The sequence below is a fragment of the Bactrocera tryoni genome, chromosome 1, assembly GCF_016617805.1.
Source record: "Bactrocera tryoni isolate S06 chromosome 1, CSIRO_BtryS06_freeze2, whole genome shotgun sequence".
NCBI lineage: Eukaryota > Metazoa > Arthropoda > Insecta > Diptera > Tephritidae > Bactrocera > Bactrocera tryoni.
Window position 1 is genome coordinate 46,032,432 of NC_052499.1, and position 18,005 is coordinate 46,050,436.

At 40.4% G+C, this 18,005-nt stretch overlaps 1 protein-coding gene across 2 annotated transcripts in view; it reads left to right on the forward strand.

The window, feature by feature from the left end:
• Positions 1 to 311: 311 nt before the first annotated feature.
• LOC120779991 (COA8 family protein CG14806, mitochondrial) overlaps positions 312 to 18,005 on the forward strand; it is a 32,374-nt gene continuing 14,680 nt past the window's right edge. The window contains exons 1-2 of one of the 2 annotated variants that reach the window (XM_040112285.1): positions 312 to 656; positions 735 to 790. In XM_040112285.1, coding sequence (XP_039968219.1) covers positions 375 to 656; positions 735 to 790 — 338 coding nt within the window. In that variant the 5' untranslated portion in view covers positions 312 to 374. The remainder of the gene's footprint in view (positions 657 to 734; positions 791 to 18,005) is intronic. The other variant, XM_040112281.1, reaches the window with a different exon arrangement.

The window sequence follows — 18,005 nt, forward strand, 5'->3', positions numbered from 1 at the left end:
ATTTTTTTTAAATGTTATTTTGAAAATGTACTTTATTTTTATAATATAACACAACCTTCTTAATTCTCGCTCTTCTAATTTCCATATTACCGAAATGAAAATGCCGTCGTCATACATATGTGCAAATGGGATATGTTGCCTCTTAGAAATTTTCATAGAAATGAAAACTGCGCTGTCAAACTGCTGAAGTGACAGCTTATAGCTTACGATATACTAATTAGTTTGCCATATATTGTAAGCAATAAGCAATGTGGAGTCTCCACTGGCAATAGGCACGGCAATACAGTTAGTAAGACATAGATTTTATCCTGTCGAGATGCCCCGTAATATGCCTATGTAGACAGCAAGCAATACTATCGTTTTAATATAACATAATGTATTCCTTGAAACTTCATAATGCTATAAAAAATTCGTGTAGATCCAAGAGCCTGCGAGGATGTAAATCTAAATTGTCTGATTTAAGTGCAAAGCCGGATCCTAGGTCTATAACAAAAGACTATGTGGGTCCCCCGGATAAGTTATCTAATATACGCCCCTATGTCAGACATATTCCCAAGAATGAAACAGACTTGGAAAGGCGCCTAAGGCAAATGCAGGAGCAGACCGAAAAATGGAATCATGATTTCTGGTCAAATCACAATAAGAACTTCTATCAGGTATTGAAATATTTGATTATTGTGTAAAGTTTAACTAATATTTGTAGAGTTTCTCATTAAATCACGCTCTCATTGTAGTTTATTGAGTTTTACCTAAAACGAAAATGGAAAACTAATCGGAATGTTAAGTATTCGTCAGTATTAAACAATTTGTAAACAGTATGTAAAAATTTTCAAAGATTGGAGACGGTATCAGTAGGGGAGTAAAAAGATTGGGTAAATTTTTGAAAAGCATCCCCGGATTTCGCGGTTAAAATGGGTATGTATGGATAGAGGAGGTCCTCCAGATTAGGAAAATATATATATAAAGTTGCCGCTGATTTATGGTTTTTGAGATATTTGCATTTAAAGTTAAAAAATTGGAACTATTTAAAATGCGTATTTCTCCCATTTATGTATAATGAATTTTATAGTAATATTTTTAACTTTTATATCCACTAACACTTCACTAATTTTTCTAACCATTTATTTTATATTTAATAGTGCAAAATAACTTTTGTTCATTTATTTTTTTTCATACGATAACAAAAGGGTTGCATTCTAAGTAATAATCGGTGCTACCGTACGTTCATATTTTACAGAAGCACCAAAAGAAATGAAAACAAATAATACCACAATGACAGGATATAGGTAACACATTAGTTTTCCGCATAGAATTCCTTTCTGCATTGGGGGCCTTCTTCCGCGTTTCAAAAAAAATAACCCTCGGTCGGACCATCGCCTGGACGTGCTCAGGTTTTTTGCGTTGAACTCTTTTTTGCGTTGGGGGGCCTTCGGCCGCGCTTCAAAAAAATAACCCTCGGTCGGACCAACACCTGGGCGTGCTCAGTTCTTTTGCGTTGAACACCTTTTTGCCCGATCCAACACCGTGATTTATCAAGATAATGAGAAGTCTAAAAGATTTTACATTACTCATCACACGATAATGAATTTAGTTATGACGTCATAATCTTTCTTTTCTCTTAATTTTATTCCATTACAAAATATGGTAACACTGATTTTTTGCTTGTTTACAACCATTTTCTTATTTTATGAATAAATGGATTTAAACTAAAGTTTGATATGGAATTAAAGTTATTTTTGCACTATTTAATATAAAATAAATGATTGGAAACGATTGAGTGAAGTGTTAGTGGATATAAAAGTATAAAAGGAGCATTGGCGGCAAACGCGCGATATGAGACATGCCGAGTTGCTAATGGGAGGATACAATTTGAGTAGGTTCAAGGTTGTAATAAACCTTCCCAGGAACAAACTCAGGCTACTGGTCGCATGGTATACCGGCCACTGCAAGTTGAATAGGCACCTGTACAACATGGGCCTATCCTCTTGCGATAACTGCCGGTTCTGCGACTTGGAGCCTGAAACCCCGGAGCACCTGCTGATTGACTGCACAGCAGTCTGTATGTTTCCAGATAGGGATCGCATGGCTTCACTAGCGCCCGGAAGTCTATTGAACTTCATCAATGCGCTGGGGCTAGGTGAGTCTATGTAAGTTAGGAGAGGGCACAATAGACCAAAGGTCCCGATGCATTCCTCATATTGAATCAATCAAGTATAAAATGTAAGTGTAAAATGCATTATAAATTGGAGAAACACGCATTTTAAATAGTTGATTTTTTGAACTTTAAATGCAAATATCTCAAAAACCATAAGTCAGCTGCAACTATATGTATATATGTATATTCTTGATCTGGAGGACCTCTATCCCTTCATACCCATTTTAACCCCGAAATCCGGTGATGCTATTCTAAATCGCAGCCAAAAGATGAGGCAACATAAAAACTATAACGTTCGAAAGTTACTAAATTAAAACTTAAGGATTAGTCTAAATCAATAGGACCAGTTAAATTTTAAAATAGCCTCCATGAGCTATATAGAGAAAGAGGAGGTTCTCCAGATTAAAATAATATAGGTACATATTTCCATTAAAAGTTGAAAACTTCAACCGGTACAATTTCGATTTCTTTGGCACCGCGATCTGAAGGTACCGTTGAGATATTCGACTTTCAAGTTCAAAAATTTGAACATTTCAACAAGCTATTTCACTACTTTTAAGACAATTTATTTTTCACTTTAAATTCGGTTAATCAAGTTGTAAATATTTAAACAAATTCATATTTTACACTTTTACATGCTTTATAAGCAAGAAATCTATATTTTAACTACTTTTTACACTCTTAGTGGACATCATTTATGTGCTAACAATTCCGATTACTTTGGCGGTCAGGTAAAAAAAAAACTAATTTCGCTATAAATGGGGTATGTGCTGCAAGGGGAGCTTCCCCAAGAGAGAAATATGCAAATATTGCTAACACTAATATTTTTTAAAATATTCCCAATTACAAATTCAAAAATTTGTGTTAATAACGCATAGTGTCTCTCAATGTTTCAGTATTTTTTTTTACTTTTTCACTTAGTATATTTAAATATACACTCTAAACATTGAAATAAGTTCACATTTCACCTTTATTTTGTTATTTTTTGCTAAATTTATTAATTTAAAAATCACTTAGCACACTCACCGTTGAAAATGTTAGATGGTTTACAATTATGAGGAAAACGAGCGTTGCCACATCTTAAACACCAAATATAAAGAATTTTCAACGACAGTACTTCCTTTTTTTGTTTTTGGTTTTCATTTTAAAGGATTATCTAGTCTCCGTTAGGATGGTAAGGTTTATCTAAGTTGTTGTCGACGTCATATGACAGGAGGCCCAGGAAGCGTGCTGTTTCGACGGGGTCGGACCACAAGGAAATGGGCGTCAGATAAGTCGGGTTGGCGGGGCATGCAAAGAGGTGGCCAGTGTCATGCGGAGACTCAATGCACTGAGGACATATGTTGGATATGTCGAGGTCTGGACAAAATCAGAACCAAGCTGCGCAACCATCACTCGCTTTTCTCGCGGCAATTCGAGCTCTTCGTCTGCAATGGGTGGTGTTTGGACTCCAAGAACGCCATTGGGGAAACTTTAGTATACCATCCCACTATTTCAGGGTTAAAAGTGGTATATTTGGATAGGGCTGATGCTCCAGTTTAAGAAAATATATAATTATAGCCGTCGCAAAATTAGTTATACCTATGTAGAAACAATGTAGTGAAGTGCAAGTGTATAAAAAGTGCATAATATGAAAGAAATAAATACTAGAAATCGAGAAATTGCAAAATAAAATTTGCAAAATTTTCAACTTTAAATGCAAATATCTCGAAAACTATATTTATAGCAGGCCGATTGCCTTGTAAGTTGCCAACAACGTTTCTTTGTCTTTTCCCCATGTGCTGACGGCTAGCGACTTGAGGATTTTGTTGCGGCTTTGTATATTGGCGATAATCGCGGTCGTATGAGGAATGAAGCAGCATAGACTATCATATGTTACATCTAAAATCTTATGCCCAGTTTCACAGTCCATACTTATGCTGTGCCAAAAAAAATATAATCTTAGCTAAGCATTGTTGCAGACTGAGTATTCGTTTGCGTTTCACAGTCAATGATTAATTTCTTTGAAATTTTATAATGATATATGGCAACGTTATGGGCAACATATGTTTTACAAATGTCATCCATAAAATACTTAACATACTCAGATACTCCAAATAAATCTTCTACGGTCCTCAACATACTTCCCGTAGCATAAAAGCGCAATATAAGCCAAAACATTTGTTCTGGGGGTAGTGCATGATTCCTAAAAGAAATGTATACATAATTTTGTGCTAAATTTGTAGTCGAATACAATCGAGAACATTTCAGACTGTTTCTTGCTTATCCGAAATCTGTCGCGGAAATCTTAATCGTCATATATGTAGCATGAAGAATTTTGGCCGTGATCTGAACTCTTTTGTTCGTCGCATTATAATATTCCACAGGTCATCGTATTCTGGGTCACTGTCAAAATCGCCATCCCAATCCGATTCCATATTTTTTTCACAAAAAATTATTTCTTCTTATTCTTCTTTTCACAAATAACTGAAAATTCAAAACAATTCAAAACAAAAATCTTAATCACTGCTTAGATCTACCAGCACTGCTCTGTATCAGCTAACCTCTGAGATAGAGAGTTCACTGGAGAATGGGGAGGTGGTGCTTTGCGCTTTTTTAGACATCGAAGGTGCCTTTGACAACACGTCTCATAGGAGTGTAGCCAGAGCACTGGAGAAAAGGAATGTGGCAGCACCTGTGCGTAGATGGATAGAAGCCGTACTGCGCACCAGAATTGCTGAGACCACAGTAGGAGATAAAAGAATTCGTCTCGGCACAAGAGGCTGCCCACAGGGGTGTGTGTTATCACCTCTGCTGTGGAGTCTTGTCGTAGACGACCTGTTAGCAATGCTAACGGGCAATGGGATCCGCTGCCAATTGTATGCGAACGATATTGTAATTATAGCCAAAGGCAAATATGAGGACACTCTCTGCGACCTAATACAAAGAGGTCTAAACCTGGCAAAGGGGTGGCGCAAGAAGGTTGATTTGAACATCAACCCCTCTAAGACGACCATAGTCCCGTTTACTAGACGCAGGTCCCTACCCGGTCTCAGGAATCTCACACTAGGAGGCAGAGAGATAGAGATGACCAATAAAGTCAAATACCTCGGACTCACGCTGGACTCTACTTTGCGGTGGAAGCAGCATGTAGACCTGACTTGGTCAAAGCAACAAAGGCATTAATGGTGTGCAATCGGCTGGCGGGAAAGTGCTGGGGCTGTAAGCCAAGGATCGTTAGGTGGTTGTACACCATGACTTCTGTAGGGATCAAACTATCGAAGCTACAGCGGCTAGCCTGTGTCTGCATGACGGGCGCAATGCTCACCTGCCCAACGGCAGCTCTGGAGGTCCTACTTGAACTCACACCGCTTCACTTGGTTATCGGTCAAGTAGCCAAGAGCACACTTCTGCAAATAACGGCAGAGGGGTTTGGCAAAGGAAAGATAATCTCGTCCCAGAGAATGGAAAAGATAAGTGGCAATATACCAATCTGCCTCCTTCCGAAGGACAGCACTACCAAAACAGTTAACTTCACTAAGAAGTTTAAGGTCACCCTCGGAAGCAAGGATGAGTGAAACGACTCCACCCTTGAGCTGTTACTGAGGAATAGTACGTTGAGGTGGTACACCAATGGCTCAAAAATGTCAGAGGGAATTGGTGCAGGGATCGCGGGTCCACGTACCAAGCTCTCCTCCTACGAGATCAGATCGCTGCTAGTGCAGGAGTGCAGAGAACGGCTGAACAGCCTTGCGGAAAGAAACCAGGTGCTCCTAATCTGGGTGCCTGGTCACAGAGACATAGCCGTTAACGAACTGTCAGATGAGTTCCTGGGGACCGTGGAGGTCCTCTGTTGGCCACTCGGTGTGAGTGGCGGCGCAGTGCGCGAACTATGTGCAGATTGTACAGCCGTAGAGGCTAGTGTCGCAGTATTGCGTTGGCAACATTGGGCCACGTAACTCGCGGTTCACTCCCTATGTGTCTTAAGGCCTCAGCAGGTCTTAAGATGGCTCCATTAATTGCATGTATCAACCTGACCGAGATGGAGTTTGGATGAAGCCTTTTGGCACAATCGCAGCAGAAAATTCCTCCGAGTCAGAAGGATACGGAGCAATCCTGATTCAAGGCGTTGCTTTAATGACGACAAACTTAAGTTTATACTCACTGATCCAAACGGGGTTAGATCGCCGAAAAATGTTGGAAATAATTTTTTATAGTTAATACAAAAATCAACATGAATTTATGTACAAACAATAAAAACGCTGTCGTTGAAAAGTTCTTCATATTTGGTTCTTAATATGTGGCAAAGCTGGTTTTCCTCATAATTGTAAACACTCTAATCTATTCAGCCATGAGATTGCTAAGTCATTGTTAAATTAGTAAATTTAGCTAAAAAATAACAAAATAATTTTCTTTTCTTTTTTTTTCTGTTTGTAAATTTATTTACAAGTCATATTAAAATACATAAATAAATAAATAATTTCTTTGTTTGTATTTTCACATTATTCTTTTTTCTATGTTAACTATAATAACAACATTTCCTAAGCTATAATTGAGTTGTGAACACTATTTCCATATATTTATATGTACAAGGTCCGTTCCAAAGTAAACAGGACTTCTAGGAATCTAGCGCACCCTGGTGGCGCCATCTATATGTCGACTGGTGCGTTAGAATCTGCTATCTTTATCGATGGTCCGGTGAGAATTTCATGACATTTCATCGATTGGAAGTGAAGTTATTGCTTTTTAAGTGTCAGTATGTTTGTGTTATCGGTGCGAAAATGAGCTTCGAACAAAGAGCCAACATTAAATTTTGTTTTAAAATTAGTAAAACTTTTACCGAAACGTTTCAATTGATGAAAAAAGTTTATGGCGATGATTGCCTATCCCGTAGCAGAGTACACGAGTGGTTTCAACGTTTTCTAAGTGGTCGTGAGGACATAAATGACGATCAACATGCGGGCCAATCAAAATCCGTGATCACCTTAAATTCCATCGAAACCGTGCGTGAATTCATCAATAATCAGCCGAAATCAACATTGAAATTCATGGAAATGGAATTGAACATTTCCAAAGCATCGATTTATTGCATTTTGACCAAATATTTGTGCTTACGAAAGAAGTGTGAAATGTGAAATTATTTCAATGTTTAGAGTACATTTCAATACACAAAGTGAAAAATGTGAAAAAATTTAGTTTAACATTGAGAAATGCCATGTGTTATTAATACAAATTTCTGAATTTTTAATCGCGAATATTCTGGATAATATACATAAGTGTTAGCAACACTCTTTTTGCATATTCTTTCTCTGGAGAAGCTCCCCTATCAGTACATATCCTATTTATACCGAAATTCATTTTCAGTACCCAAAGGACCACGTAATTGGAATCGTGCCCTTCAACCATATAAAGGAAGTGCTTTTTCGATTTATAATGAACTAGCGACCCGGTACGTACTTCGCTACTTATAAATTAAAATAATATTACACATCTGGACTGAGAGCGGCTGCGGAAGCGATGGGATGCCGGCCTTGGTTAGGTAGCTGTACACAAGGAAGGCGGTGTGAGCTGGAGCGTTGTCGTGGAGAAACTTTCAATAGTTGCGCATGTTCAAGTGCTCCATGATAATGTCATGAACCACAGATTTTGATAAATTTAACATCTGGTCAATTAAACGAATACTTAGTTGACGGTCTGAGTTCAAAACTTTGCGCACACGAGGCATATTGTCGGTGTTTGTCAAAGTCGCAGGTCTCCCAGCATGGTCTTCATCAGCGATCTCTTTCCGGTCCTCCAAAATGGCCTGGTGCCACCGAAACACACCACTTCTTGCTAAAGCAACATCTTGATAAGCCTGTTTGATCATATCAAACGTCTCTGTCGCAGATTTATCGAGTTTCGCACAAAATTTAATCGCGTACCTTGGCTCTAACGAACGCTGCATATTCGGCTTGCACCACTCACATAAACACGTCGAGCGAAAATGTTTGTCCTGACTCTCCAGGTGCTCGGAGACAACCAGCTGCTCGTTCTTTAGCGTTAAAAACCTTAGTACTCCAATGGTATCAAATGGCTCTTATATGAAATACAATAACACTTTTAACTTTTTCTTTGAAAATTAACCTTTTTTTATATATATACAAGGTCTGTTGCAAAAGAAACAACTTTTTAAATATAACTATTTCTGGTGGCGCCACCTATTGGTGGGTATATGAAATAAAAAGTTTAATCTCTTGTTGACATTTCGTAAAAATTTTAAGACAATTAGGTAACTACAATCGATGTTATCGATCAAAAAGTGAGCAGCTTTTGGTCATCGGTCGTAAAATGCATTTTGAACAAAGAGCAAATATTAAATTTTGTTTTAAACTTGGGAAAACGTTTACTGAAACATTTCAAATGATGAAAAAAGTTTATGGTGATCAGTGCCTATTCCGTAGTAATGTGCATGAGTGGTTTAAGCGATTCCAAGAAGGTCGTGAGGACCTCTGTGACGATCAGAAGTCGGTCGTCTTCAGAAGTCAAAAATAAAGACAATGCTGATTTGTTTTTACGATTCCGATTCCGATCTTGTACACCAAGAGTTCGTCCCACCTGGCCAAACGATTAATGCTGTGTTTTTACCTTGGTGTTATGAAGCGTCTTTTGTCACGCATTCGTCGTGATCGGCCACAATATCGTGAGCTAGGGTCCTGGCGCCTGTTTCACGATAATGCGCCGTGTCATCGGTCGACGCTTGTCACTATTTTTTTGACAAACAACTCCATATTAACTATTAATCACTCACCCTACTCACCTGAACTGGCACCCTGTGATTTTTTACCTATTTGGACAACTTAATTTGCCCATGAAAGGGCACTGGTTTCAGGACATTTCAGCTATCCAAAAAGCGACGACCGATATTCTCAAGAGCATTCCGAATAATGACCTTAAACACTCATTGGAAATGCTAATTGACCGGGCTAAACGCTGTATCGAAGCACAAGGAAACGACTTTGAATAAAAAATATAACTTTTAAAAAATATTTATTTTTTGTTGTTTTTTTAACACATGAGAATCGTAACTTCAATTCAGCTAAACATCTGTAATTGTAATTGTTCAGTGGCATAAGACTCGTAACTGCAATCCAGCTCAACAGCTGTAATTGTGCCGTTAGGATGGTAAGGGTTATCTGTGTTGTCGTCGACGACATCTAACGGGAGGCCCAGGAAACGTGCTAATACGACGGGGTCGGACCAAAAGGAAAAGGGTGTTAGATGAGTAGGGTTGGCAGGGCATGCAAAGAGGTGGTCAGTGTCATGCGGAGACTCGTTGCATGCAGGACATACATTGGATATGTCGAGGTCTATTCTGGATAAGTAGGAGTTTAAGCTCTTCGTCTGCGATGGGTGGTGGTTTAACTCCAAGAACGCCACTCACGTAAAGGGAGTCGGTGAAGGTGTTGATGGCTCAACTGTAAATGTCGGTCAGTACCTGTCGGATGTCAGTTGTCTCCTAGGAGGCGGTTCCGCTCCAAGCAGGTGGCTGCAATGGTGATTTCTACGAAAACATCCCAGCAGGAACTGCTTGGAGAGGATTTCATTATGCTCCTTAACTGGGAGCGTCTCACTATGTTGGTGTTCGATGAGAGACATCAAGAGGCATCTCGTCGTGGTCCGGAATGCAGTATTCTGACAAGTCTGTAGTTTCCTTATCTGCGTACCCCTGCATCCTGGCGACCATATTGGTGCGTAATTGAGGACCGGCCGGCCGATTGCCTTGTATGTTGCCAACAACGTTTCTTTGTCTTTTCCCCATGTGCTGCCGACTAGCGACTTGAGGATTTTGTTGCGGCTCTGTATATTGGCGATAATCGCGGTCGTATGGGGAGTGAAGGAGCATAGACTATCAAAACTTACACCTAAAATCTTAGGGTTATTGACAGTCGGAATTTTGACGCCATCAACTGCAATATTACGTTCAAGTCTATACTCCTTCGTCCAGTTCGTAAAAATGGTCGCTGTGGATTTTGTGGGGAAAAGTGTGAGGTTCCGTGCAGTGAAGAAACGAGGAAGGTCGGAGAGGTAGTTGTTTACTTTCGAACACATGCCATCGATTCCATTGCACGACGTCAACATCGTGCAATCATCTGCGTACGAGGTTATGGAAACTCCTTCTGGTGGCTGTGTGAGTTTCGAGATGTAGAAGTTAAACAGTAACGGGGAGAGGACACCACTCTGCGGTTCCTCCTGTTTAATTCTTCTCAGTTTAGATGTTTCACCTCGCAGTAGTAGGGACGATTGTCGCCCGTTCAGGTAGTTCATGGTCCACCTCTTCAGTCCTGGGGGAAGCGTAGTTTTCTCAATGTCCTGCAGTAGCGTTGTGTTGTTGACTGTGTCAAAAGCTTTTGACAAGCCCAATGCTACGAGGATCGCTCTCTCACAGGGTGGTTTTTGGTTAAGGCCACGAACTATCTGAGCGTTTATGACGCTAAGTGCTCTGGTGGTGCTGTGCACTTTTCGGAATCTATGCTGGTGGCTTGCTAGGCTCAGGTGGTGGGTGAAGGTCTGGAGTAGCAAGGCCTCAAGTTTCTTCATTACTGGGGAAAGGAGAGTTATCGGACGATAGGACCCGCTTTGTTCCCGGGTTTCCCCGGTTTCCCCGGTTTCAGTAATGGGACCACTCTTCCGACTTTGCACACATCGGGTATTTGAAGAGTGTTCAGCGACAGGTTGAAGACCTTGGTGAGATAGCTTACTCCCGTCGAGCCTAGATGCTTTAGCATAAGCATGTTGATTCCATCAGTGCCAATGGATTTAGAAAATTTTGATTTGTTGATGACATTCTGAACCTCCTCATCGGTGAAAGTAAGTAGCGCGTAGTTGTTTGGCATTTTACGCAGCCGTGGGTTAACACATCACTTGGTTTTGCCTACCGAAGGGTGCAGTGCAAATTGCCGGCTAAAATAGCTCGCGCACTTCTTCGGGTCCCAAGAAGCATGACCATTGAATTAAACTTCAACGAGGTCGTCATGTCTCTTCGGGTTAGACAAAGCCTTGACAGTAGCCCAAAGCTTACTCAAACCGGTGTAGAGGTTGCAGGACTTCAGGTGTTCTATCCATTTCGTCCGCTTATGTTGGTTTACCAATCGCCGAATCTCCAAATTGAGATCCCTTATTCGGGGATCCCCGGGATCGGAATGGCGTAAGGTGTAGCGCTCATTAGCTAAAACGGCTACTTCGGCTGAGAAATTGGTTCGGAATTCCGCTATTCATTCAGCCGGGATGAAGCGAATGGTAGCTGCTGCGATCACCTTGCGGAATCGACGTTCGCAACGGATACGTCCGAAGGAATGAAAAGAGCTATGAAGGTGCTCTCAGTAAATTCTGTAAAGCCGACCCAGTTGGCTTTGTTAAAGTTAACGAAGGTGCGGTTGTCCACAGAAACAAAATCGGGAGGTTTCCCGATAGAGATAATTATGGGCAGGTGGTCTGATGCGAGAGTTAACATAGGTCGCCAGGTTATGGTATTTATCAGACCACCACTAGCAATGGTAATATCGGGCGAGCTATTACAGGTGCCCATAACTCTGATGGGGGCTTCGTCATTCATTGTGCAAAATGTCGAATCGTCAATCTGTTCCGTCAGCTCCATCCTCCTGCGATCATTTGACAGGTAGGAATGCTAAAGATCGTGGTGCGCGTTAAAGTCGCCTAGTACCAGACGGTTTTCACCACGAAGGAGCGCAATGTATATTCGGGTGATATCATGTAGGGTAACATGTAACTGGGGGATGTATGTATTAAATATTTCCTATAGCTATACCCCGACATAGTGGGAGCTATGCTGCCTGTTTGAGCTCCTGGGGACCGTGGAGGTCCTCTGTTGGCCACTCGTGGTGAGTGGCGGCGCGGGCCGGGAACTATGTGCAGATTGCATAGCCGTAGAGGCTGGTGTCGCAGTATTGCGTAGGCAACATGGGGCCACGCAACTCATGGTCCACCCCCTGTGGGTCTTAAGGCCTGAACAGGTCTTAAGATGGCTCCATCCATTGCATGTATTAAACATGACCGAGGTTTTGCGCAAACGCAGCAGAAAAACTCCTCCGGGCCCGGGTTGGACTCAATGCCAGCACAAGACAGGAGAATACGGAGCAACCCTGCTGCAACCACAGATTAACACTTACTTATCCAAATGGGGTTAGATCGCCGAAAAAACAGCCCTTGGTCGAATGAAATCCGAGTCAATTCCGGTGCGTAGAACCGGCTGCCGTTGGAATTGCGAAGAGGCTTGTCCATGATTCCAGCTGCTGGCTGAAATTGACTGGTAGTTGGTTCCTCCACTCGTTGGGGCTTATCATTTTTCACAGGTTCTCCGGGTTGCTGAGTGTTTTCAGTGTCTTCTTTGGCGATGTACTTTTATGCTGACTTGAGCATATCCAAAGAGAAACAGAGTTGCACATTGGAGCTGCCTTGAGCGTTCTGTGCCACCTTTCTGCCTTCTTCCATTTGATTGCGGAGGATAGGGCGTTGTTCTTATGCGATGGGCACCAATCAGCCGTGTCAAAGCCGGGAAGAGCGCAGACCAAACTGGGACCTTGATCTGTGGTGATGGTGAGCGTTGAGCCGAACTGAGTAATCCAGTTTGAGTTGAAAGCAGTGCAAACAACGTCAGCGATCATATCCTTCAGGGGAACAGCAACGGACCATCTGGAAAATCTATCTATCACTGTTAAACAATACCTGAGATGATTGACAACTGGAAGTTCACTGGGATATGAGAGATGGACTGTGTCGAAGGCCACTTGGCGAAGATTTTTGGGAATGAAAGGTCTTACTACACCAGATGATATGTCACAAATAAATTGAGGTATTTTCGTCAATTGATAGACGTTGAAATTTCAAAATGGTGTTGTTGCGAATAAGCTGCTGAAATTCTTCATCCTCTTGTTACTCATGCTGAATTCTTTCGGCACTCAACATGGTCGGCATGTATGCTACTGATCCTGGATAGGGCGTCAGCTTCCATGTTCTCTCCACGTTTGAGGTAAACGATCTCAGTGGTGAACTGGGAGATATAATCGAGCTGGTTTAGCTGTAGTGGTGAAGCTCTGCTGGAGCTCTGTGCGAAAGCGTAGATTAGAGGCTTGTGATCCGTTTTTATGATAAAGGGTCGACACGCTGCAAATATTGCTAACAGCTCTCTATCGTACGTGCTGTACTTCACCTCTGTGGGGCAGAGCACCCTAGACAAAAATCCAATTAGCTTCCAGATGCTATCCTCTAACAATGCGCCTATGGCTGATTCGGATGCGTCAGTTGTGAGAGAGAGAGAGAAAGAGGCGGTAGATGAAAGAAATGTTCTAGTTGCTGCTGCAACACTCTTCTAGGGCTTTTTCAGCCTCTGGTGTCCAAGGCACTTTGCGTCTGCCGTTTTTCTTGGCATTTTTTAAAAAGGAATTCAATGGTGCCTGTAGTTGTGAAGTATTGGGAATACATTTGCGGTAGTAATTCATCATCATCAGGAATCTACGAAGATCGGTGATGGTCTCAGGCTTGGGAAATGACAGGATCGTGTCAATGCGTTCAACTGGAGGTTTGTATCCGTCCTTGTTAATTGTATAACCAAAATATGTCACATCTTCTTTTGATAACTGGAATTCATTGTGAGTTTGTTGGCGCATAGTACGTTGAATATATGTTCTAGATGCTGGAAATGTTTCTCATGGGTTTCAGAAGCCACTATGAGGTTATCAATGAAACAGCCAACAAAGTCCAAACCTCTTAAGATGTTGTCCATGTGGCGCTGAAAGGTTTAGGTTGCATTGTGTAGTCCCGGCGGCATTCCCAGGAATTCAAAAGAACCGAAAGGTGTTGTGACTGTTGTCTTCTCGATGTCTTCTGGAGCCACAGGAATCTGATGACATGCACGAGTGAGATCGATTGCTGAAAAAAATTTATTTCCGTGGAGGCGCTGAAATAAGTCTTTAGCGGCAGGTCCTGGGTGGGTCGCCAGCCCCCCAGCTTCTTGGGTACCATGTGGATGGGACTGGCCCAGTTGCTGCTAGAAGGTTGAGTCACTCTAAGCTCTAGGAGCAGGTTGTTGTCATTTTTTGCTGCTTTTAGTTTGTCACCGGCTAGTCGGCGGACTCGTTCGGCTACCGGATGGCCCGTGGTGACAATGTTCTAAACCACGTCAACCATGCTGTGAGAAGCTGATGTGACGCTGGGTTTGGTGATATCAATAAAACGGCTTAGTAAGTCGACATACCTGTTATCGGTATGGGTGTTGAAAAGGGCTTGCTGATCCGCTGTCGAAATACCATATTCCGTGGTTTCAGCAAGTTTTCCCGTCGTAGTGAGTGATGCTAACCGGTCGATGTTTTTTAGCTCTATCAGTAGGCCATAGTGTACGATGAAGTCAGCCTCAATGATCGCAGACTGAACGTCAGCGATTATGTAGGGCCATGTGAAAGCTCGACGAAGACCAAGGTTGAGGGTGACTAGTTGATGACCGTATGAATTGAAGCTAGTTGACTTTGCTGCGTAAAGTTTAAATTCCGACGGTAGTAGTTTGAGCTGGAAAAGCCTGGATGCTGGTTGACATAACCTAAAAACTGGTGTGGTTTTCTATGGCACTGTCTGCAGCTTTGGCGAGCTGGTCAAGCGTGCTGTTATTCTGAACGGCTTTGAGGATTTTGCATACGATGTCAGGCAGCAGCGCCAACCACTTACTGCGAAGAAGCTCTTCTGATGCTCTGTTGTCAGCCAGGGTCCTCATCTCGCTGAGAAGCTGGCTAGGCTTCCGATTCCCGAGTTCAAGCTCTGTCAACAGCTTGTACAATTGGCGATCAACTGAATCGGTGAATCGTTTTATGAGATTGGTTTATAAATAGATGTACTTATCTTGAACTGGTGGTGCCCTGATGATGTCCGACACCTCCTTGAGTATTCAGGCTTCAAGGCGCCGACGGCTGCCTGGTACATAGTATTGTCGTTCGTGATATTTCGCGACCCCAGCTATGCCTCCACCTGAATGAAGCAGAGCTCGGGATCGTTGGTGCAGAATTCAGGGTGTCTGAGTTGTGTGACTGCCATAATTTGAGCATCGTTATTAGATTGGATAGTGATTGTTATAGTTGCCTTGTACCGCATTGAAATTAATGTTTGCACCAGATGGTGTGTTGGTCTGTGACAGGAATGCTAGTTGCTGTGTCGCTGAAAAGTACGTTCTGAGCGTCTCCGGATTATAAAGAATTTTGTAGCAGCAGGTCGTCTCGCCGCTGTTGTTGCATATCTGCTACCCTTTGGTCTTGTTGATTTTGCTCACGGCAAACAGGTGAACGATCGAGAGTAATTTTTGTTGTGCTTATAGTAACATGTGAACATTATTGGGATTAGTTTGACGCAATCGGGGTCACCAATTTTAGCGTTAAAAGTTTTATTACTCCAATGGTATCAAATGACTTTTATATGAAATACAATAACACTTTGAAACTATTACTTTAAAAATGCACGTTTTTATCGTTCGTTAGCTAGGAACGCCCTCTACCGAATCCAGTCGGTGTGCGCATGCTCTAAAGTACAGTCGCGGCGGAAGAAAATCAGTACTATTACTTTCCGGACAAACCCTGTTTGCGTACATACAATAATTAATCTGACTGGATGTGCAGCACACATCCCGACGTATTCACCGTCAAATTTCAGTACAAGATTTATTTCTTCACATAAACCACCTACTAAATAGTCAGAACCAAGTCTAAAGATTTGGTTTAGATAGGTGAGCCCGTTCTTGAGTTATAAAATTACAACGAAAAGTGATTTTTATATATTGCTAGTCGAATAAGTCTTTTCGTATTTCTAATCAAACTACAACTTATTTTTTTTATGTATATACTAATAAATAAATTAAGAAATATGTACCATTTTCATCGACCACTTTTTGGCATTTTTCCACCAGAGACATTATTCCATCAGTGTAAATCGAAATTTCGAAATTTTCCAGAACGTAAGCGAGTGAACCATTGTTATGCTACACGAACTGATACAGCATCGTCTCATCTTGGTGACTTGCGTGGCATTCTTTTTTTTATATAAAAATTTTAAAATATAGCAAATTTCTTCATTATTTTCACACATTTTTGAACAGCTGTAACTTTTTTTCAGCTTCCCCCACTTTAGTTTTGTTTTGGTTAAAGGAACTTAAAATCTCACATTTCCAACACTTTATGGTATGTCACAATGTGATTGGTAGCACTGGAGATATACGACCGCAACGACATCTATTGACAAAATATGAAAAGATTTTTTCGACTACCCAATATATATCTTAATTGAATTACTACAAAAAATGTGATAAATGAAAAACCGCTCGACCGATTTTTTGCAAACTTCACATAACTGGTCTAGTTTTGTTTGGATAGGTCAGCCCGTTCTTGAGTAATATTATGATTTATTTATTATGAGAAATTTATAAAGTAGTATTAAACCTAATATTAAAAGAGGGTAAGAGCTATTACGTTTTAAGTTATAAAATTACAACGAAAAGTGGCATTGCTTTATATACATATATGTATATAAATTTTTGTTTTGAATAGAAATGAACAAAAATTAAACATTGAATTAAAGTTATGGTAAATGTAGTGAAGTTTAGGTCCCCCAACGAAGGAAGCCACAATAAAAGGATTCCGATTTAATTTCTTTTGTGATACCGTTGTTTATTTTTATATACTTCACTAATTCGTTTGTAAAAATTTATTTTATATAATATAGTGAAACAATAGTTTTAATTCAATATTTAACTTACAAAACAATTTCAAACTGACAATGGGATAACCTTAGTATACCGTCCCAGAATATCGGGAATAAAATAGGTATGGTCGGATAGAGGAGGCTCTCCAAATCGAGAATATATAGCCTCGAAAAGCCGCGGGAAACTTATAGTTTTCGAGATATTTGGGTTTAAAGTTGAAAACTACCACTATTTGAAGTAGGTATTATTTCGATTTGAATATAATTTTACACTTATATTTTGCATTTTTATGTTCACTAACACTTCACTAATTCGTTTGTACACATTTATTTAACATTATGTATTGCAAAATTAGTTTTATATTAATATTAAACTTATTGTTCAATTCTATTTATTTAACAACAACCAAAGTGTTGCAATCTGTCAAATAATCAGTGTTATCTTATAGACCTCTATTGTAAATAAACTAAAAGAATTAAAGAGAGTAGATTATACTAAAAAAAAAAGTATTAAAAACCTAAATAAAAAGGTATAAATAAAGAAGAAGAAATTTTGTTGTCTTGTTTTACAATGTTTGGATATATTTTTTTGTCAAACATATTCTACTACTAAATCCGTAACGTTTTCGGGATTATTGCAGTTGCCTTTCACAAAAAAATCTTTTTATTACCCGCCACTGTGGTGTGTCAAGTTTTCTCGCGTAGAACTGGAGACCTGGTCGATCCAACACTGGGGTGTGTAAAGTTTTTTTTTTCAGGTAAAACTCTTTTTTGCGTCGGCGGGCTTCGGCTGCGGTTAAAAAAATTAACCCTGGACAGTACAACACCGGGGTGTGTGTCAAGATTTTTTTTCCTGTAAAATTCCGTTTTACTAATCTTTCTTTATATTTTATTTTTGTTAGTTTGTAAAATATATTAACATGGTAACACTTTTTGACAGTTTCAAACTCTTTTGTGTTTGTTAAATAAATATAATTTTTGCACAATATAAATGTATAATAGATATAAAAGTGCGAAATATAAGTGTAGAATTATTTCTAAATCGAAAAATACGTAATTCAAATAGTGTTAATTTTCAACTTTAACCGCAAATATCTCGAAAATTAAACATTCCTCTATCCGACCATACCCCTTTTGTTCC